The sequence below is a fragment of the Rhinoderma darwinii genome, chromosome 1 (assembly GCF_050947455.1).
Source record: "Rhinoderma darwinii isolate aRhiDar2 chromosome 1, aRhiDar2.hap1, whole genome shotgun sequence".
In the NCBI taxonomy this organism is placed as follows: Eukaryota; Metazoa; Chordata; class Amphibia; order Anura; family Rhinodermatidae; genus Rhinoderma; species Rhinoderma darwinii.
The window spans coordinates 629,932,629-629,956,570 of record NC_134687.1 but is presented as its reverse complement, the minus strand read 5'-3'; the positions used below and the strand labels follow the sequence as shown (position 1 = coordinate 629,956,570).

Genomic DNA, 23,942 nt, shown 5'->3' with positions numbered 1-23,942 from the left:
CAGCCTGAGTGGTGGACGAAGGCGTCACTCTATCAGACTTAGGAGCAGGTGCAGACTGACTAACCAGGGGCGTCGACACAGAAGCTGTGTCTGGCAGATCCTTTACACAAACACTGCATCTAAGTTGTTAGAATGCCATACCATCTGCCCCCCCACGATGTGATCGCGGGATCCCAATGATTGTCATGGGAGCCTTTGGGTCTAATAAGGCCCCCACGTTTGCCGTGTTTCTCCTATTAAAAAAGTACCATCCACTGCAAGACAGAAGTATTGCAGTGTGCGGTACCAGCAGTCACACGGTCAAGTCCACTCTGGGGGGGGGGGGGGGTTTAAAAATAAAAACATGTAAATATATAAATTAACACGTTTTTACGTAATACAAAAAAGTGTTTGAAGTTAACAAAAAAAACCTATTCACATTTTTTATGAAAACAATGTAAAATATATAAGCATTAAAAGGAACCTTTCACCAGAATTTCACCTATTAAACCAGCAATACCTGGTGGTAGTGGGTGAAAAATAATTTCTATATAACCTATAATTGTCTTCTTAGTCGGCTCTGTAGCTTTAGTATGAAGTTTTTTAGTGTTCCTGCACTGTATGCTAATGAGCATAAAAGAGTCACATCTTTGTTTGAAAAGAGTCAATTCTTCATTTGAAAAGAGTCATATCTTCATTCCTCAAGTCTTACTCCGCCTCCTTGCTTTTGATTGACAGCTCTACGCCTTCTTCCAGCACACAAAATACAGCGCTTGTGCATTGATGTCCTCTTCTGGTGTGTGCATACGACGGGACACCGAATTATTACAATAAAAGGCGCAAAATGTTTGCAGACCGTTATTTACAGTCGGAGGAGTTTAGGAGAGGGGATAATGGCAATGAACTTTTGATAGCAGCTGCCAGTGAGGGATAAGTAAAGTTCAATAGGTGAAATGCTGGTGACAGGTTTCCTTTAAGTTCCATCGCCATGTCCGGAAAAGCCTGAACTATCAATATATAACGTAATTTGTTACACACTTTGAACGCTTAATAAAAATTTTATTTTGTAGAAGTTATAAAACAGAACTATATGAATTTGGTATCGCCGTAATCGCATTGACCCACAGAACACTTTGTCTCGTAAAATACTAATTTTAATATCAGACAGGAAAACTTTGACAAAGGAATATACAGCCATTCTGGCATGGATTTTTAAGGTAAGCCCAACAGCTTCATCAGGTCTAAGGGATTTATTTAATAGTGTATGCAGTTTCTATAGTGAAATCTGGTGGCAGATCCTCTATAAGGGGTTAAAATAGGAGGGAGATATCCCAGAAGACAGTGGCTAAATATTTTAGGTAGGTGAGTAGTGACAGCTGGGGAGATAGACTGGACGAGGTGCAAGAGAATACGACTGCTAATGAAGGTAGTAGTGCGAGAAGAGAGGAGCCAAAACTTCATCTGTCATTGGGTGAAATGCTGAAAGTGAACAAGAGGAAGTGTGGGAGAGAAGAGAATTGTTGCTTCTTGGGGACTGGGAGATGATTTCAATTTGTCACATTCTGAACATTAAAATGGCTTTTCTCCTGTGTGACTTCTCTCATGTTTAACAAGATTTGATTTTTGTGCAAAACATTTCCCACATTCTGAACATGAATATGGCTTCTCTCCTGTGTGAATTCTTTCATGCTTACCAAGATATGATGAATCTGTAAAACATTTCCCACAATCTGAACATGAATATGGCTTCTCTCCTGTGTGAATCCTCTGATGTTTAACAAGACTTGATTTTTGATTAAAACATTTTCCACATTCTGAACATGAGTATGGCTTCTCTCCTGTGTGAATCATCTGGTGTATAACAAGACTTGTTTTTTGTGTAAACCGTTTCCCACATTCTGAACATGAATATGGCTTCTCCCCTGTGTGACTTCTCTCATGTATAACAAGAATTGATTTATTTGTAAAATATTTTCCACATTCTGAACATGTAAGTGAACTCTCTCCAGTATGAATTTTCTGATGTTTAATAAGACCTGATTTATCTTTCAAATATTTTCCACATTCTGAACATGAATACGACTTATCTACTGTGTGAATTCTCTCATGTCTAACAAGAGTTGATTTGTCTTTAAAACATTTCCCACATTCTGAACATGAATATGGCTTCTCCCCTGTGTGACTTCTCTCATGTCTAATACGAATTGATTTATCTTTAAAACATTTCCCACACTCCTTACAAGAATATGGCTTCTCCGCTGTGTGACTTCTCTCATGTCTAAGAAGAATTGATTTATTTGTAAAACATTTCCCACATAGTGAACATGAATATGGTTTCTCCCCTGTGTGACTTCTCTCATGTATAACCAGGCTTGAATTATCTTTAAAACATTTCTCACATTCTGAACATGAAAATGGATTCATTCCTGTGTGAATGTACTGATGCTTAACGAGACCTGATTTGTCTTTAAAACATTTCCCACATTCAGAACATGAATACGGCTTCCCTACTGTGTGACTTCTCTCATGCCTAACAAGACTTGATTTATCTTTAAAACTTTTACCACATTCTGAACATGAATATGGCTTTTCCCCAGTGTGACTTCTATCATGTATAACAAGACCCGATTTATCTTTAAAATATTTCCCACATTCTGAACATGAATACGGCTTTTCTCCTGTGTGACTTCTCTCATGTCTACCAAGACTTGATTTATCTTTAAAATATTTCCCACATTCTGAACAGGAGTATGGCTTCTCTCCTGTGTGAATTCTCTCATGTTTAACAACACTTGATTTATATTTAAAACATTTGCCACATTCTGAACATGAAAATGGATTCTCTCCTGTGTGAATCCTCTGATGAATAAAATGACTTCTTTTTTGTGTAAAACATTTCCCACAATCTGAACATGAATATGGTTTCTCTCCTGTGTGAATTCTCTCATGTTTAACAAGATCTGATGTCCTTTTGAAACACTTTCCACAGAGTGTACAGGAGTATGGCTTGTCCCCTCTGTGAGTTAGTTGGTGCATAAAACGACCTGAGCTCCTTGAAAACTGTTTACCACATTGAAACCTTTGAACCTCTTTCTGAACTGTATTTGTGGTAACAATCTGTGATTGGTCAGGAGAAGGTGCCTCGTGATTAGGGGAATTATATAATAGATCTCTACTGTGAAGTCCTGGATGTACATTGAGGGTGAGTTTTTTTCCTGAACAGTGCTGCATGATATCTTCATCTTCTACTTTATAATTCAGCAACAACATGAAGTTTTCCTCAGTGTTCTTCCTGGGTGTTTCTGTTAGGAATAAAAATGTATTAAATTTTTTTTTCCCAAACCACAAAGCAGACAAATGATGACAATTCGATCAGCCTGTAAACACACATGCAGTTTTTGGTGCAGCTATTTGAGCCAAAGCCATAAGTGGATCAAACAGGAAGGAGAAGTATAAACCACTCCTACTGAATCCATCCCTGGCTTTTCCTAAAACAAACTGTACAAGATCTGCCACAAAAACAGCACGTGTGATTCCAGTCGTATATAGTTTTATATAACACTTTAAAATATGACCAATTGGGCATCACTTTAATACAACAACATAGAATTGTTATTGACACTCTAATCTTGTCCAACAAGATAATGTGTCATGAGATAAAGCACACATCTCAGGCTGTATTCACAGACATGACAACGAGGTCTATATAGACTAAGGCTCCATTCACACGAACAAAGTCCCTGGATTGGCTGGATCATCGGGACCCGGGTATTCCTGGGCCGGGGAAGTTAGTGTGCTCTCCTCCACCTCTCTCTTCTCCTTTTTATTCTCCTCTAGGTTGTCCTCTGAGCTAAGTTTAGGATATATATATATATATATATATATATATATATATATATATATATATATATAAGTTACACTAAACTACATGTATTAATAACCAATGTGACTTTTTAAATTTTTTAGGATATTTATGATCGAATTTCAAAAACCGGGTGCCTAAAATGCAAGCTGCTGAGTGAACAGGTACGATCGTTTTTTGGAAAGAGCAGAACCACTTCTCCCTTTGTGTGTCATCTCACATCTATATTAGTCCCTAGTGCTTTGCCAGCGGACTTTGACGTCATCCACTGTTAAAAAAATAAATATATATATATATATATATATATATATATATATTAATCCAAGGAGCAATTAAACCTTTAAACATGTTCTACAAGGCCAACATGTCATTTGTGTTTCATTTTTACGGTCACATTAGCTCTATCGGGCACATGACGTAAAGGACTGAAATATATACACTACCGTTGAAAAGTTTAGGGTCACTTAGAAATGTCCTTATTTTTGAAAGAAAAGCAGTTTTTTTCAATGAAGATAACATTAAATTAATCAGAAATACACTCTATACATTGTTAATGTGCTAAATGACTATTCTAGCTGCAAACGTCTGGTTTTTAATGCAATATCTACATAGGTGTATAGAGGCCCATTTCCAGCAACCATCACTCCAGTGTTCTAATGGTACATTGTGTTTGCTAACTGTGTTAGAAGGCTAATGGATGATTAGAAAACACTTGAAAACCCTTGTGCAATTATGGTAGCACCGCTGTAAACAGTTTTGCTGTTTAGAGGAGCTATAAAACTGACCTTCCTTTGAGCTAGTTGAGAATCTGTTGCATTACATTTGTGGGTTCGATTAAACTCTCCAAATGGCTAGAAAAAGAGAGCTTTCATGTGAAACTCGACAGTCTATTCTTGTTCTTAGAAATGAAGGCTATTCCATGCGAGAAATTGCCAAGAAACTGAGGATTTCCTACAACGGTGTGTACTACTCCCTTCAGAGGACAGCACAAACAGGCTCTAACCAGAGTAGAAAGAGAAGTGGGAGGCCCCGCTGCACAGCTGAGCAACAAGGCAAGTACATTAGAGTCTGTAGTTTGAGAAATAGATGCCTCACAGGTCCTCAACTGGCAGCTTCATTAAATAGTACCCGCAAAACGCCAGTGTCAATGTCTAGAGTGAAGAGGCGACTCCGGGATGCTGGCCTTCAGTGCAGAGTGGCAAAGAAAAAGCCATATCTGAGACTGGCTAATAAAAGGAAAAGATTAATATAGGCAAAAGCACACAGACATTGGACAGAGGAAGATTGGAAAAAAGTGTTATGGACAGACGAATCGAAGTTTGAGGTGTTTGGATCACACAGAAGAACATTTGTGAGACGCAGAACAACTGAAAAGATGCTGGAAGAGTGCCTGACGCCATCTGGCGAGCATGGTGGAGGTAATGTGATGGTCTGGGGTTGCTTTGGTGCTGGTAAAGTGTGAGATTTGTACAAGGTAAAAGGGATTTTGAATAAGGAAGGCTATCACTTCATTTTGCAACGCCATTCCATACCCTGTGGACAGCGCTTGATTGGAGCCAATTTCATCCTACAACAGGACAATGACCCAAAGCACACGTCCAAATTATGCAAGAACTATTTAGGGAAGAAGCAGGCAGGTGGTATTCTATCTGCAATGGAGTGACCAGCGCAGTCACCAGATCTAAACCCCATAGAGCTGTTGTGGGAGCAGCTTGACCGCATGGTACGCAGGAAGTGCCCATCAAGCCAATCCAACTTGTGGGAGGGGCTTCTGGAAGCATGGGGTGAAATTTCTCCCGATTACCTCAGCAAATTAACAGCTAGAATGCCAAAGGTCTGCAATGCTGTAATTGCTGCAAATGGAGCATTCTTTGACGAAAGCAAAGTTTGAAGGAGAAAATTATTATTTCAAATAAAAATCATTATTTCTAACCTTGTCAATGTCTAGACTATATTCTCTAGTCATTTTGCAACTCATTTGATAAATATAAGTGTGAGTTTTCATGGAAAACACAAAATTGTCTGGGTGGCCCCAAACTTTTGTATGGTAGTGTATTTACGCTAAAATTTGCATAACAGGGACACAAATTTATGAAGGGGGAATCTATATGCAATATTTAAAGCTAGAGGCTCCACTGTGATTGCAATTACCAAGATTTCTCAGCAGGCCTTGCACTGGACCACGCTTTTTGCAATGGCCTTCCATGCTGCATCTTTCTTTCTTGATGCAGTCATGGTACACATACGCCCCGGTGTCCCATAACTCTGGCCTCTCCTGCACCAAGGTTATGAGTTTTCCACATCTATGGACCTTGTCATGACTTTTATTCAACAGGATGGAACAATCTGCCTCCAACTCCTCCACTAGTTTGTCCATGCTGATCTGCAAGTACTTAGTGTTTTTTTTATATCCAATTTCCTTAGCAACAGTGCGTTAACAACGCACAGTACACGGATGTTGCCCATGTGCCGTCTGTTATTTTCACGCAACCATTGAGTTCAATGGGCGAATCTGACGCACAAACACGGACCAATAATGGACATGCAGTGAGCTTTACGCAACAGACACACGCTGCATGAAAAATCACGCATGTGTGAATAGCCCTATTGATTTGCATGGGTCCATGTACTGTCAGTTATTTCAACGAACAGCACATGGACGTGAAAAACGCTGGTCTGAATGAGTCCTTATGACTGAACAGTCACCAAATCGCAATTTTATAGAACATTTTTAGGATGTAGTGGAATAGACAGAGAGAGGATATCAATCAGAATCTGTGATGAAGGTTTCCAGTATATTGTTATATCATTCCACTATGATAGTCTGTTCTAAGGAGAAAGAGGGTCCTATCAAGTACGAAAAAGGTGGCCCTAATGAAGTGGCCTCGGAGTACAGGTGATCATCGCTGAAATGTCTTTGTATGTACAATAATAAAATGTGAACTAGGTGCCCCCTAATATTAATGTATCTGGTAGATTTGAGATACCCTGAAAGTTTAAAGAAAAAAATAATAATTTAAAACACAAATAAAAAATTCTCGACCCCTTTTTGACATCCGTCGTATATATACGGCGGAAGTTGAAAAGGAAGGTATGAAGCCGGTTCAAGAGATAAGCCCTCTCCATATGCAGTGGGTGTCAGCTGTATATTACAGCTGACACCCTGCTATAATGCCCGGACTCTGAGATAATGATAATTACTTAACAGTAATTTGATTTTTCAGAACCCATGACCGCACCAGTGAGAGGATCCACCCCAAGGACAGGAAACCTACAGAATAAAAAGGTGGAGACTCTCCTCCCAACTCAGTGTGTCTCATAGTAGAAGAGATGAACTCTGTTTAAACAGTTATTAAGTTCAAAATCAAATCATAGGAACCGTCACCAGACCACGCCCTCAAGTTTAAATACATATATATATATATATACACTACCGTTCAAATATTTGGGGTCACCCAGACAATTTTGTGTTTTCCATGAAAATCTCACACTTATATATATCAAATGAGTTGCAAAATGACTAGAAAATATAGTCAAGACATTGACAAGGTTAGAAATAATGATTTTTATTTGAAATAATAATTTTCTCCTTCAAACTTTGCTTTCGTCAAAGAATGCTCCATTTGCAGCAATTACAGCATTGCAGACCTTTGGCATTCTAGCTGTTAATTTGCTAAGGTAATTGGGAGAAATTTCACCCCATGCTTCCAGAAGCCCCTCCCACAAGTTGGATTGGCTTGATGGGCACTTCTTGCGTACCATACGGTCAAGCTTCTCCCACAACAGCTCTATGGGGTTGAGATCTGGTGACTGCGCTGGCCACTCCATTACAGATAGAATACCAGCTGCCTGCTTCTTCCCTAAATAGTTCTTGCATAATTTGGACGTGTGCTTTGGGTCATTGTCCTGTTGTAGGATGAAATTGGCTCCAATCAAGCGCTGTCCACAGGGTATGGCATTGCAAAATGGAGTGATAGCCTTCCTTATTCAAAATCCCTTTTACCTTGTACAAATCTCCCACTTTACCAGCACCAAAGCAACCATCACATTACGTCCACCATGCTTGACAGATGGCGTCAGGCACTCTTCCAGCATCTTTTCAGTTGTTCTGCGTCTCACAAATGTTCTTCTGTGTGATCCAAACACCTCAAACTTCGATTCGTCTGTCCATTAACACTTTTTTCCAATCTTCCTCTGTCCAATGTCTGTGTGCTTTTGCCAATATTAATCTTTTCCTTTTATTAGCCAGTCTCAGATATGGCTTTTTCTTTGCCACTCTGCCCTGAAGGCCAGCATCCCGGAGTCGCCTCTTCACTGTAGACGTTGACACTGGCGTTTTGCGTGTACTATTTAATGAAGCTGCCAGTTGAGGACATGTGAGGCGTCTATTTCTCAAACTAGAGACTCTAATGTACTTGTCTTGTTGCTCAGTTGTGCATCGGGGCCTCCCACTTCTCTTTCTACTCTGGTTAGAGCCTGTGTGTGCTGTCCTCTGAAGGGAGTAGTACACACCGATGTAGGAAATCTTCAGTTTCTTGGCAATTTCTCACATGGAATAGCCTTCATTTCTAAGAACAAGAATAGACTGTCGAGTTTCACATGACAGCTCTCTTTTTCTAGCCATTTTGAGAGTTTAATCGAACCCACAAATGTAATGCTCCAGATTCTCAACTAGCTCAAAGGAAGGTCAGTTTTATAGCTCCTCTAAACAGAAAAACTGTTTACAGCGGTGCTACCATAATTGCACAAGGGTTTTCAAGTGTTTTCTAATCATCCATTAGCCTTCTAACACAGTTAGCAAACGCAATGTACCATTAGAACACTGGAGTGATGGTTGCTGGAAATGGGCCTCTATACACCTATGTAGATATTGCATTTAAAAACCAGACGTTTGCAGCTAGAATAGTCATTTAGCACTTTAACAATGTAGAGTGTATTTCTGATTAATTTAATGTTATCTTCATTGAAAAAAACTGTGCTTTTCTTTCAAAAATAAGGAAATTTCTAAGTGATCCTAAACTTTTGAACGGTAGTGTATATACATACATACATACATACATACACACATACACTGTATGTATGTATATATATGTATGTATGTATGTATGTATATTTATATACACAAACACACTGAAATCTTTTAGGGTGGAATAATAAAAATAAAGAACAAAAATAATGTGATTGCATAAATCTGCACACCCTTAAACGAATACTTTGTTGAATCACCCTTTTACTTTATGACAGCATTCCGTCTTTTTGGGTAGAAGTCTATCAGCATGGCATATCTTGACTTGGCAATTGTTGCCCACTATTCCTTGCAAAAGCACTCCAAACCGGTCAGATTTCTGTGTACAGCCCTCTTTAGGTCACCCCACAGATTTTCGATGGGATTCAGGTCTGGGCTCTGGCTGGGCCATTCCAAAACTCTGATCTTCTTCTGGTAATGCCATTCTTTTGTTGATATGGAGGTATGCTTTGGGTCGTTGTCGTGCTGAAAGGTGAAATTCCTTTTCATCTTCTTAGCAGAGGCTGCAGGTTTTGTGCCAATATTGACTGATATTTGGAACTGTTCATAATTCCCTCCACCTTGACTAAATCCCCAGTTCCTGCTGCAGAAAAACAGCCCCAAAGCATAATGCTGCCTCCACCATGCTTTACTGTGGGGATGGTGTTCTTTTGGTGATGTGCAGTGTTTGCTTTGCGCCAAACATACCTTATGGAATTATGGCAAAAATTTAAATCTTGGTGTCATCAGAAAAGAACACATTTTCCCACGTACTTTTGACGGACTTGATTTAGGTCTTTGCACAACATAGCCGGGATTGGATGTTTTTATTTGTTAGAAAAGGCTTCCGTCTTGCCACACTACCCAACAGCCCTCCTTCCTGGTTCTTGCCACCTCTGACCGGCTGTAGTTGCTCCTCCATCTCAGACTACCAGCAAGAAAACCCAAATGCGATGCTAGGCTCAGGGGTTTCAATTTATATAGCGCTAGGACGCCAAACGTTAGACTTCAATATCTTCTCCTGCAGTTGATTTCAGGCCAGCACTTCTTGACGGAGAAGGATGGCTAGCCAGGAAGACTCTGAAGACTGGACTCCTCCAACTCTCCCACCGCTCTAATAAAAGGTAAACCAGTGACTATAGGTTTCCTCTCCAGGGACTGGAATCCACTGAACTGAGAGGCTCAATCTTTTTATTCTGTAGGTTTCCTGTCCCTGGGGGTGAATCTTCTCTGCTGCAGTCGTGGGTGAATGGTAAAAAAATCTGATCCAGGCCATTTAACCACTAAGATGCCACAGTCAATAGCATCCGCAGCACCTAAGCAGTTAGACAGGAGGGACCTGTCTATAATCCCATCGCCCTCCCACCACAATAACGGGGTGCCAATGGGTTGTCATGGCAGTGGAAGACCTAATACTCCTAATAAGATAATGTTAAGAATGACAATACACTGCAATACAGAAGTACTCTATTATTCAAGCGATTGCATTTTCAAATCCCCTAGTAGGACTAAACAAAAACTGGTAGACCGACCAGAAGACATGTTTCAAAAGAGCTATTAAGTGTACAGCAGATTATAGTGGAGATCTGATTCCGTGATATTGCAGCGGATATTCCGTTGTACTCCGGAAATACCCTGAGACAACATGTCCCCTTGTGACTTGTGTGCAAAGTTGTCAAGGGGACCTTGTATTTTCTAAGGCCTAATGCACGCGACAGAAGTGGTTTTGTTGTCCGCAAAACCATGGATCCGTTGTCTGTATTTGCGGACTATTTGTCAGAAAAAAAACTTCTGTAGTGCATTTGTGTGTCACCAGTATTCACAGATTAGCAAATAATGTGGAAGGCTGGAATTTATGTTACCAATCTGTCCCAAACCCGAGTAGGTCACATGATCGCTCAGGAGCCATTTTATCTGGCATTTTTTGCTTTGTTGAGAGCTATGTCCGATTCCTCTGCTGATCTAGCTAGATGTCCTACGATACTGTGGATGATGTTCTCCTGGATTGGGTCCTCTCTGCAATTCGTACAGCAAGCACCAATGCTGGAAGTATTGAATAGGAGGAGGTATTGCGTTTCTACCAACAACGCTACATTGGACGGTGAGCTGGAGCACTACATGCCAACATCCACCATCTTCCTGGAACAGAATCAGCATGGAAGACCTGGATTGTCAGGACTGGCTATCTGGGAACTCTATGCTGACTACTTCCCTTCACCTCTGGGAGAAGATTCATGGCAGATGGATGCTATCCAGTAGATACTTTAGTCCTGGACTGTTGCCTTTCCAGTTTAGTTTAGTATGTTTTGTTTACGTTAGTTTAGTGTAGTGTAGTGTAGAGACTCACAAGAGAATGAGTACCCTTAACGCGGGTTGCGAGTTTAAAGTATTTCTGCAAAAATACCTTTTTTTTCACTTACGTTTACATTTTTTTGTATTTATTTTAAACATTTTTGATTTTTCAAGGTGTTTTTCTATTGCTTTTCTTTTTCTTTTTAAATGAAAAATAAAACTTGTGAAAATAAAACAAAAACATTATGGAAAAGAAAAATAAAGTGAAACAAAATATGAAAAAAAAGAAAATGTAAAAAAAATTGTTAAAAAGGATGAATTGCTGCACTTGTACACTAGCATCACACATACAACACATACACTCAACACACCCACCAACAACATGTAAAAACCAAAGAGAAAAATTAAACTGGTGAAAAGTTTTTATAAGTCAAAATAACAATGGTAAATCAAAATATAATATAATAAATAACACAAATTATATGACAGACAGTTAACGTGTTAAAATGGAGGTGGCATATTGCAGCGGAGCACCACCTGCCACCTCCATGTTAACACGTTGTTTGTCAAAATATAAACAGCCATCAACACGTTTCAAACCCTGTCCATTTCGTGTGGGCCTGTAGCCGGAGTACTGCGTAGAACAATGGCCAGGTTGCCGGAACAGGCTGGGATGCATGTATTGACTCTGCTGGGATGGCCATGGTGGTGGAAGTCCCTCTGGTCTGCTGTGGCAGTATTCCAATGCCTGGAAGACCTCTGTCAAATCGGAAGAGAGTCTTCAACATGAGGCTGAGCCGGGCACGACGCTTCATGGAGTGCACCTTTGGGATCACGAGTAGTAAGTGGAGGGTCTTCACCTGCGCAATGCAGTTGGATCCAGGCACAATTGACATGGTCATTAAAGCTGCCTGTGTGCTCCACATCTATGCTCGGGACTTTGACAGTTTGGACATGGGCGTGGAGCAACAGGCAGCTTTTAGTGACCTAACTGGCAATTGTTTTTTTGGCCGTCCATCCAACCGTGCTGTACAAGTGAGAGATGCCTTTGCGGACTACTTTATGAGTCCCGAAGGTGCCGTGGCAATTTGCATATCTCAGTGGAGAGCAGCCTGTCCATCCAAACTCTTTCATCAACCAGCCTGCTATCAACTTTCCCTTGCTGGCTTTGTGTTATGTACATTGTTATTTTGGCTTTAATTTAAAGACCTAGTATACTTAAATAAAATTTTATATCTGTTGCAATATATATGTGTTGTGTTTTCCTATAAGTTTGAATGAAGGGCTTGTCCACACGTAACAGAATTTGTTCAGCAATTGTAGCAGACTTTCCGCTGCTAAAAAACGCTCAAATTCGGTGTCAGTTTGTGTCTCCTCAGGGTCCCCTTCTGACGGAAACCTCCGATGGAACGTCAGAACGGGACCTCAACGCAGATGTGAACAAAGCCTAAATAGAATGGATTTACGCTAATGGGATATGTATCCCTTGAAGGGGTTTTCCCATGAGGAACGTTTATCAAATATCGACTAGATATGTCATAAATGTCAGATAGATGCGGGCCTCACCTCTGGGACCCCCACCTATCTCAAGAACGGGGCCCTTAAACCCTGTTCAGCCGCTGAATGAGGTGTTTTCCAACCATGAAAAAGGTTTTATGGCCGTGCGTTACATAAACAGCGTAACTCGCTGAGCTACGCAGTTTCCGTAACTCCAATAGTAGTGAATGGCAGTTACAGAAGCAGCGTAGCATGTGAATTACGCTGTTTCCGTAACTACCATTAACTTCTATTAGACTTATGTAAACAGCGTAGCTCAGGGAGTTAAGTTGCTTACGTAACTCACGACCATATAACCTTTTTCATGGACGAAAATGAAGGGGGTCCCGTTCTGGAGTCAGATAGATGCGGATCCCAGCTCTGGGACCCCCACCTCACATTTATGACATATCCTGTGGATGTGTCATAAATGTCTCACGTGGGAAAACGCTAAGAAAATTAACGAAAAAAAAAAATACACACACAAAATAATTTATTACGAAACAAAAGAAAATCAACAATAAACAGATCCCTTATTACCCACCCACCTTAATTTACCCCTATTTTAGTGATGTCTGCGAAACAAAAACATGTCCACCTCCACCCAGAGCTAAACGAAAGATTGTAGTAACGAGGGTCAGTGGGAGGGGGGGTTTGAGCAAGTAGGCTGTGGCCCACTGCTGGTAGGGTGGTATGGGAAAAATAACTGAAAAATTGGGCACCAGCAGTGGGCACGGGAGGAGCGGGGTAAGAGGCAGGAGCGGGAAGTGGTTGGCTCTGGGTGGCGGTGGAGATCGCGCCAGAAAGTTGGGCCTGAGAGCCCTAAAGCCTGCCGGAACTGAGTGATAGGTCCACCCAGTTCCGGCAGGGCGGGGCCTTTCGAGACGTCTGCCGCCACAGCGTGACAGTATGATCTAAAGTTGTCTTGCCTTTCCGTTGGCATCTGGTGCAGGAAGATGCCAACGCGTACCCAAAGAAATCAAATTTGTCATCGCCGTGCACCCTCCGGATAAGGGACATGGCCTCACTCTCCACATCCAATTGCCTCACCATTAGCCGGGGGGTCCATCTACGCACCCCGCATGGAAGAGGTGCAGGTGGGGGGGCGGGATCACGGACCTGGGTGGCCACAGGGGGGGGGGGGCATCAGGATGTGAGGCCGACAAGGGTGAGGAGACAGGTGTCTCCACCCCCAGTGGCATGTCAGTGGCCACCAAGCATCCCGCCAGTTGATCTTCCCACTCCGCTTCATGATGGGTGGATGTTTAAGGAGTGGGTTCCCCTCTCCATCTGCTGCTGTTCATCTTGGGTGGCAGGTGCCTCTGGCTCTTGGAAATTGCCTTCAGTTCTGTGAAAAAATAATAATAAACATTAAATACATAGGAAAATTCAAACATAGGCATCAATACTTACCGCCGTTGTCCCTTGCTAGGCAAGATGAACAGCAGCTTATCATGGTGAGGGACCTATGGTCTTTTAGATGGAGATCCCCCACTCCTCTAGGCCTTCCGCACCTCCTTCATAAAGCGGTCCCGCACGCTCTTCCACCTTTTTTTCACATCTTCCTCTGCAAAGAAAATTTAAGTTAGTTTTTAAAATACTTTAAAAAAGAAATAAAAAAACCTGTGGAAAAAAGTTCAATTTAAAAAAACAAAGACATACTCACCGTTACGCCTTTTTTCAGCTGGTGAGAGGCTAGTCCAGGCCGGGTACAGTGCCTTACATATATCAAGCCATGCATCTTCACGCAGATTACGGTCACTGTACCCGGCCACGCCTTTGCCTTATAGGCAGGGATGTGACTGGACCTGTAATAAAAATACATTTGAAAGGTCAGTTTATTAACTCAACTAACATAGTCCTGCACACACAATTTATGATCCGCCACAGGGTATGTTCAGATGAAAGGTATTTCATAGTGGAAAATCTGCAGCGTACAGTAGAAGCAGACTGGATGTGATTTAAAATCTCATCCACTCGCTGCATAAAATCCACTAAAACCGTATGTTCACACAGGACGCAAATGCTGCCGATAAGACCCAGATTAGGTGACGGAAACCTAGTTCAAAATGGGCTAGTGATTCCGTGAAAAAGTCACAATGACGACAAACAGAAACCATACAGCTAGGTTTCCGAAACCATGGAGTTAAATGGTGAGGAAAGCTGCAGCGTAGGTTTCAGTTTGCCTTTCCGTTGAGGGGATACGGAAACCTCCGTTGGGACCCCTCAACGGAAGGGCAACGCTAGTGTGAACACAGTGTCGGAGGTTTCTGTCAGGTGAACCCCTCAACGGAAAATGACCGGAAACCTTAGCTTCTGTTTGCATCACCATTGATATCAATGGTGACGGAAACATTGCTAATGGATTACGATTGTCACCGTTCCGGCAGAAACCTCAGCCGGAACCTATCAACGGAAAGTCAACGCTGATGTGAACAGGCCCTAATTTCGAAGAATGACATTTCTGCTGGCATTCCCTGGGGCTGCCAAGGCAGATATGCTGTGTACATTATACTAGGCGTATCCGCCCAGCGTGAACATGGACTAAACAAATTCACAAAAAAATGTAAACGCAGTCCTTACAAAAAAGCATACATTAGGCTTCGTTCACATCTCACTCTGGGCTCCATTCATGAATGGAGCACCCATGAACGGAGTCCAAACTGAAACAAACGTAAGCTAGAGGTTTGTGTTTGCATCACCATTGGTTTCAAAGTTGACGGATCGGGTGCAAATGGTTTACGTTGGTCTACGTTGTGCAGGGGTTCCGTTGACTACGATATTAGGACCGGTTCACATCAGCATTCGCTTTCTGTTCAGGGATTCCGTCACTGGTTTACGTCGTGGAACCCTGCAACGGAAAGTCAACTGCGCTATTGATTCAGTCGAAAAAACAGAAACCTGCCGGAAAGGTGACAAACGGAAACCATTAGCAATGTTTCCCTCATCATTGATATCAATGGTTATGCAAACGGAAGCTGTGGTTTCCGTTTTACTTTCCGTTGCGGGGTTCCACGACGGAAATCTCAGACGGAACCCCTGAACGGAAAGCCAACGCTGATGTGAACCGGCCCTTACATCCATCAAAACGACAGAACCCTTGCACGACAGAGACAAACGGAAACCATTATCAACGGATCGATCATCATTGAAATCAACGGTGATGCAAATGTAATCTATAGTTTATGTTTGCCTTTCCATTGAGGGGTCACACCAACCGAAAGCACTGACGGAACCCCTCAACGGAAACACAACGCTGATGTGAACAGGCCCCTAGATGAAAAAACCATTGTATACTCACTTCATAAATCAGTTTTCCAACATTAATGTCCATGCGATGGTACACCTCTGAGATTTCTGAGATTCCTGAAATGTAAAATTAAAAAAAATAAATTAGTCAAATGAACTGCAGCGAAAAAAAATAAATAAATACATTAGCACATCTACCTGCATGTATGGCAGAGGTGAGCAGTAATGTACTTACTTTTTAAAAATTTGGATGGAGGTCTGCAGATGATTTCTCTTTTCCTCAGGGGAGTTCTTCCTCGTTTCTTTCAAGGAAAATAATGGCTGCCTCCAGCTAAGTAGCAGAAATGCCAGCCCCTTTTTTTGGGCTGGGCTTAGCTGTCTTTTGCAGGCGGAATTACCCTGTGCGTTATTTGACCAAATTACGCGTCAAATAACACCTTGCCAGCTCGAGACGCTGTTTTTACGTCTCCCATTGACTCCAATGGGTTTTTGGAGGCGGAAACCGCCTCAAGATAGGCCATGTCACTTCTTCCCGCGAGCGTTTTTTTCGCTCGCAGGAAGAAAAAAAACGCCTCCCATTGAGAGCAATGGGAGACATTTTCGGCAGTTTTTTGGCACGTTTTCCGCATCATAAAACGTGTCAAAAAACTCTAAACTGGGCCTTAAAAAGCAAAGTACTTGAACTTGAAGATAGAGCAAGGAGGAATCATCTGTGCATAATTGATTTCCTAGGAAGGCCTTGAAGGGAAAGATTGTATTTCTTTCTGTCAGTCTTGGCTAATTGATCTGACAGGAAAAGAGTCGTTATCCTCCTTATTTGGAGTTGAAAGAGCTCATCGGGTTCCAGGGAAAAAAACCTACACCAGGTGAGTCCACTCGCCCTATATTACTCAAGATGTTGAACTGTAAAGATCGAGATATTATCCTCCGGAAAAGCAGAGAAATTAAAACATGTGAATATAACGGAAATCAGAAAAATTCTCTAGGACAACCCAGTTGAAAAGACGTGGCTTCAGGGATGTGAAGATGCGACTTCATCAAGCTCAAATTACATTTTCTTTGAGATTTCCGGCAAAACTTTGATTGATATATAATGACAGTACCATGTTCTTGCTTTCCCCTCGGGAAGCCATAGACTGGCTAGATAGTGTAGGTCTCTGATCTCCTTAGCATAGATCTCAAAACGCATAATCCACATTGTGATGGCTTTATTCCGTGGATTGGCTGGATGGTGCGGGACTTTTGTGGTCTTAGCAAAGATTATACATTATGTTTGCCTTGTTTATTCAATTAATTGATTGCTATTCTTCATTTCTGATATGGTGGGGGGTATTGGAGGATAGGGGTGTGGTGGGGAGGGGCGGTCCTTAGGATGGAGATCTGCATGAGGAAGAAAGCAGATCATGAAGGGGGAGGGGAAGGGGGGAGAAAGGAGTTGGGTGGTTCCTGGGGTTAGGGTTTTTGGGGTTTTTCTCCACCTCTTTTGATCGGTCCCAGGATCCTACTTCACTCCGAAGTGTCTGGCATAATAATAGTAATAATAATAATAATATAGAAAAGTTAACTTCCTTTAACAAAGATATGGTTAAAATAATAGCTTGGAATGTTAGGGGAATGGGGGATGGAATAAAGAGATGTTCAGTATTTGATACAATCAACCGCCATCTCCCAGCAATAATTTGTTTCATTGAAACCAATTTAATATTGGAAAACATAAATCGGCTTAGGAGAAAATGGGCAGGACAAGAGTACCATGTGGTTTACACAACATACTCTAGGGGAGTTAGTGTATACAAACATATTCAATTTGAAATTATAGCATAACAAATTAATAAAGAGGGAAGGTTCATTATATTTCATGGTATACTAGAAGGCACTAAACGTACATTGGTATTTCTATATATCCCAACCCCCTATAAATCTGATGTTTTACATCAAGTACTATTGTTTTTGAATACAATTGATAAAGGATCAGTATTGATTATTGGGGACTTTAACACCATAATGGAGGAACAACTGGAAAGGATTAGGGGAACAGAAGGCAATCACCCATCTCCGGTTAGAGCATCTCCTCTTGCTAGGTTCTGTAGGGAAACTGGATTTGTTGACATATGGAGAAACAAGTATAGTCCCAGAAAGGCTTTCTCGTGTCGTAGCACAACATATAAGTTGATGTCTGTATTGTTATGGCTTTGTCGAATCCAGAATTTTTTTAAGGACAAAGCGAGAATGGACTAGTGAACTTAGAAGAAAGATAATATGTGTCGAGAGGGACCTCACCGCTGGTAGTAACACAAGCAATAAAGAATTACTTTTTGACGCAACAGAATTAATTAAGGCAATTTCCCATTTTTCTCTGGTCAGAATTACTTCTTTGAAACTGGGAAACCTGGTAGATTATTTTTCGAGTTATAGTCAGATCTATATAGAGGAGAACTGGGAGATAGCGATTCTGAATGAAGTCATTTTCTGGATGGGATAAAACTTCCTACTCGAACAGAAGAAATTTTTGGGAGCTCCCATAACAGTTGAAGATCTTCGGGAGGCAGTTAAATCCTTCTCTGGGAATACATCTCCAGGGTCTGATGGACTCCCGTTGGAGATATACAGAAGGTACGAAAAGGAGTTACTCCCGTTATTACTGGAAACCGTTAAGGAGTCGGATAGGGATGAGGGCCTTTCCTTGTCAATGTTTGAGGCGATTATCACTGTCATACTAAAAAAAGGTAAAGATCCCACAGAAATTGATTCATATAGACCAATTTCATTCCTCAACACGGATGTAAAAATACATGCCTAAACTTTGGCAAGGAGGTTGGCAAAAGTAATTTCATCAATCATACATCCTGACCAAAGTGGGTTTATCCCAGGAAGAAATTCCAATGATAATCTTAGTAGGTTGTACGGAAATATGCAGTTGGGGGAAGGTGGGGCCCGCTCAATCCGGTCACTGGACGCCACTAAGGCATTTGACAGGGTGGAGTGGTCATACCTATGGAAAGTGACGGAGAGTTGTTAAAACAAAATTCTGTTAGACCGAGTGCAGGAGTGAGGCTTAATGGTGGACTTACAGCATCTTTCTGCCTGACTCGTGGTACTCGACAGGGATGCCCCCTCTCTCCGCTGCGGTTTTTATAGAGCCCCTAGCAGTGTGGTTTAGAAGTAAGGAGGATATAGTGGGCTTTGGCAGCGGAGGACGGGGGGATAAAGTCTTACTTTATGCCGATGACATTATATTAATAACTCAGAAAAGACTGTACCTAAGACTATACATGCAATAGAGGATTTTGGAAGATTTTCTGGATTAATTATTAATTGTAAATCTACGCTTCTTCCTCTAGATAATTTTTAACTCCCCCTGAGTAAACATGCATAGTTGAGGTTTCCATTAAGGCCTTCTGGGGCTACTGATCGCGTTCTATATATCCATCTATATTCTATTTGTAAAAATTGTTTGTCCCAATTTTCCCCTCTTGGATTTGGATCTGTCTGCTGCATCCCTTGGAATTGAATAGCTTTGGGGTTTCCCACATGTGCCAGTCATACATGTCTCGCTATTGTAGAAGTGTGAGCACTCAGCTGCTTCGTGTCTGTCCGGCTTTTTCCGGAAAGCCGATGTATCTGTGTACGGGCTCATAGACTTTCTATTGAGTCCGTACACAGATACATTTATTTCCAGAAATAGCTGAACAGACACAAAGCGGCTAAGCGCTCACACGAGCGCTTCAGCTGCTTCGTTCTAGCGATTGGTGGGGTCTCAGTGCTCGGACCCCCACCAATCCAAACTTCTGACATGTCACTATGACATGTCAGAAGTTTGTCAAACGTTTAGCTACACTTTAAAATGTCGTTTTGATGGTCTCTTAGCATTCTTCTGAATTCTCTCTTCGTTTTCCCTACATAATCTTTAGGGCACGTACATGTGGCTAGATAGATAACCCCCCTGGACTTACAATTGATAAACGGTTGATTTGTGTAGCTTGCACCTTTCGTTGTGCTAGTAAATGTTTTAGAGAACTGTATCGCTTCGCATGCCAGGCACCTGTCACATCTAAAAGACACCATAGGTCTCCAATTGAGCCAACACTTCTCGGGGGGTTCTACTTTAAAATGGCACTGAATCAATTTATCCTTAAGAGACTTACTGCGTGTTACAGTGATCATTAGTCTGAAGAAAACAGGATTGTTATAGTATTAACAAGTGTGTGATGAAGCCTAATGTATACTTATGGTATAGAATTCAAGTATGTTTAGGTGATCCAGTGGAAGAATTAGAACCAAAGACAACATATAATATACATATATATATACACGTCAGACCACTTTTAGATCCTACTACTATATATCAGGCCAATAGAAGATGCTAATACATAAAATATGGAATACAAAAGAACAAAATAAGACTAAGATCATTAACCAGTTCAGGACCGGGCTATTTTGAGACTTCAGGACCAGACACCGTTTAGCCCTTTTTAGCACGTGTTAGTTAAATGGCTATAACTTTTTTATTTGTTGGGCTAACGACGTGATTTTTGCGAAATTTTTTCCGTAGACAATGCAGGTTTCTTTTTTTATCGTTTTTATACTCACCTTTTTTGCTATTTTAGAATTTTTATTCATAAAGTTTGAAAATAATAGTAAAAAAATAAGCTTTTTTACGTTTCAGCAATTTTTTTTGGTAATAACATAGTTTTACCCTAAAATAGACCTTTTATTTGTGATCGTCATTGTCTACCGTAAATTTTAATATATTACATGTCTATATTAGGGTAATTGGGTCAGCGCTAGCGTTACAACAATGATTGGCGGGGGGGAACGTTTTTTTGGGGGTGGGTATTTTATGTGTATTTATTATAAAAAAAAATTGCACTTTACTTTATTATTTTTTTAATACTATGGTCTGTCCCTCAAAGGTCAAAAAAGACCTTTGGGGAACTTTATATATATTTTTTTATTTCTTTTACACCATCTTTTCCCCTGTAACTGGAGTTGCACAGCAGCCCCAGTTACAGGGGAAATCAGCCCTCTCATAGTGACGATTGTCACTAATAGGGCTGTGCTGGGTTTAGTAAGACCCAGCAGCAGTCTGCCACTAACGGCACCCGGCGATCATGTGACCAGTCACATGATCACCGGGAGGAATAGAGGCAGCGCCGATGCTGCTATCTCTATTCCTGTACACAGCGCGCATTGAGCGCTGTGTAAAAGACATCGGAGAAGACAGAAGCAGCGAAAGCTGCTTCTATCCTCTCCTCAGGGTCCCCGGCAGTCACTGACAGCCGGAGACCCGACATTCAGCTGCCCGATCGCGCGGGCAGCAAGTTAAAACCTGCGCCGTAAAAAGTCTATGGCTCGGGTTTTAAGGACCCTGACCGCTGGCCGTAAAAACACAGCCAGCGGTCGGAACCAGTTAATATAATGTCCCATCATCTGCTGCTTACTATGAATAATAGCGAGACAATTCTAGTAGTAGTTTGAGAGTTCTATCGGATAACGCCAAAGGTTGAATGAATATAGCAAAACAAATGGGTATGTATAAGGCAAAGGGTATAACTGTCAAGGAATAGCCATATGAGTATACAAAATAACCGTCTCACCAGCTCACTCGTGGAGGTTGGGGTAGGTGTGTCCACAGGTGCAGGCCATTGCACTTCTGATTATTTTTTCATTTGCTGTTCTACATAAAGACACTGCATGTCTACATGCAAACTTACCCCTGAGGAAGCCACTTTGTGGCGATACGCGTGGGGCTTTCTTTCCCCTTTTTTCCCCCATATAGCCTGAGATACAGGACATGCTGATCTGATGCCTAACTGATGCAACATTTTTACACACTCTTTTCAAGATTAATGCATTGCATGCCTGCTCTGGGGGTTTAGGTGAGTGTAAGGAGGTAGCTATTTGCTAGCCACTTATCATGGTGGTATTCCCCCTTCAGTGATCTGTACATGGCATTTCTTATGCTATTTTAAATGTTTTTAACTTCCATGTAGTGTTTTTGTATTCAATAAACGGTTATTTTGTATACTCATATGGCTATTCCTTGATAGTTATACCCTTTGCCTTATACATACCCATTTGTTTTGCTTTATACATAGTGGTTTGTAGGGTATGTGGCATGATATATGCAGTGCCTGCCAGTGATATACAAAGGTTGAATGAATATGTTAGAACTACATATATTAAGCAATAACCCCTTAAAGGATGAAATGTTAGTCAATTACGGTGCACCAAAGTAGCCATTGTTTGTTTGTTTCAGAGGACTGAGCCAATGGGGGATGTGCATATAAATTCCCCATAACAACGATAAAAGACTCCGCCCAATGAAGGCCCGCAGATCACGGAGGGAGGATGACTCAAAATGCCTCTCCGCTGATTGGCAGCCTGATAGCCGACCCCCTGGAATGGGCGGGCTTTAGAGGCATACAAAACAAGCGAGATCGCTGTGCTAGCTGCCACTGCCAAACGCAGAAAATTGATGTACTGCAACTCAGTAGATCTCCCTGGCGAGCCTACATAGATGGGTAAAACGTGTAGGAGCAGGAATTACAGCATTAGGGAAAAAATAGAACGAGAAGATAGGGACAGGTTCCGGTGGTAATAGGGTCGTTCTTTTTAGAACGGGTGCCCGGCCGTATTACCACATACAGGGCTAATTGAGTATTGCTGAAGAGGATAGATATAGCACCACTGTGCAATCCCCATACAATTTACTCATCACATAATCTAACCAAAGGAAACCTCATCCCTCTGATGTTTTTGTGTTGTATGTCAGTTTTCTAAAATTGATTCAATGGGCGTTATTCATGCGTTATTTCTTACATGTACTATTCGTGTGAATAAACTTATACCTTTTCATGGCATGGCTGTGCACATCTTCTGTTTTTTAGTAATTACCTTGTAGAGAACTTCTATGTGCAGTCACAGCTCCTCAGGTCCTGCACGATGTATAACACACTGTCTGACGTGTTACTGTAATGTAGAACTAAGGAGGAACCCCACCTTAAGAAACCTCCCAAATCACTTTCTAAATTCATCATTACTTACCTGTGGTAACACCTCCTGGAATTTCCTTCTCCACTTCACTCTTACATGGTTGATCGCCCCTCATCTGATCTTTTTCTGCTTCATCCTCTGCTTTAATGTTACTCTGATCTTCCCCCTGATTTCACATATGTAACAATTCAGTACAATACAAGAGAGAGCGCGAAGAATCTAACAGATCAACATAAGAAACCACCAAAATCTATGACCGCAGGACCAAAAAGCTCCACACCCCCCTATATAGATCTGGTATAGGGCTCAGCTTCATCTACCTGATGATTCTCCGAGACATTGTGATTTTCTTCTGGACACTGATGGGAATACAAAGGACTGGTCATTAAATCCGTCTCCTGTTTTGCTTCATCTTTAACCTCAACCTTAATATCAATCAGGTTTTCACCCTAAATAGACAAAAATAAAATATGTAAAATTAACTTGGGTTCAATTACTTTATACCGTATTTTTCAGACTATAAGACGCAGTTTTTATCAAGAATAAATCTTGCTAAAAAGTCCCTGCGTCTCATCGCCGGGCACCATGACCGCTTCATTACTTTACCCCTTCCCAACCCATGACGTTCCGGCACATCATGGAGCTGGATGGGGGTGATGTATGGAGCGGGCTCACGCGCTGAGCCCGCGCCATACACTGCAGGGGTCAGCTTCTGACACGCTGCTATAACGGCCAGGAACAGCAATTTCATTGTTCTGTGTCCGGCAGCTTCATAGATATCAATGGGATTCTTCTGCGCATGCGCGAGCGGCTCCCCATTGATCTCTATGGAGCTGCGGAACAGAGAAGCCGGACACAGAACCCGGAAGTCCAGGCTTCTCAAGTAGCGATCTGGGTGGCTTTCGCTCCCCTGTTCTCCTTATTGCTGGGGGTCCCAGCGGTCGGACCCCCCGGGATTTCACATGTAGCCCCTTATCCTGTGGATAGGGGATGTGTTTTATGGCAAACCCCTTAAACTATTTA

The 23,942-nt window shown here is 41.6% G+C and overlaps 1 protein-coding gene across 1 annotated transcript in view; it reads right to left on the bottom strand.

Moving 5' to 3' along the window:
- Nucleotides 1–1,017: 1,017 nt before the first annotated feature.
- The window catches only part of LOC142658123 (uncharacterized), a 35,109-nt gene continuing 12,184 nt past the window's right edge, over nucleotides 1,018–23,942 (bottom strand). Inside the window, exons 6-8 of the mRNA XM_075833936.1 lie at nucleotides 23,240–23,368; nucleotides 22,971–23,085; nucleotides 1,018–3,281 (exon numbers count right to left, since the gene is read on the bottom strand). Coding sequence (XP_075690051.1) covers nucleotides 1,549–3,281; nucleotides 22,971–23,085; nucleotides 23,240–23,368 — 1,977 coding nt within the window. The 3' untranslated portion in view covers nucleotides 1,018–1,548. The remainder of the gene's footprint in view (nucleotides 3,282–22,970; nucleotides 23,086–23,239; nucleotides 23,369–23,942) is intronic.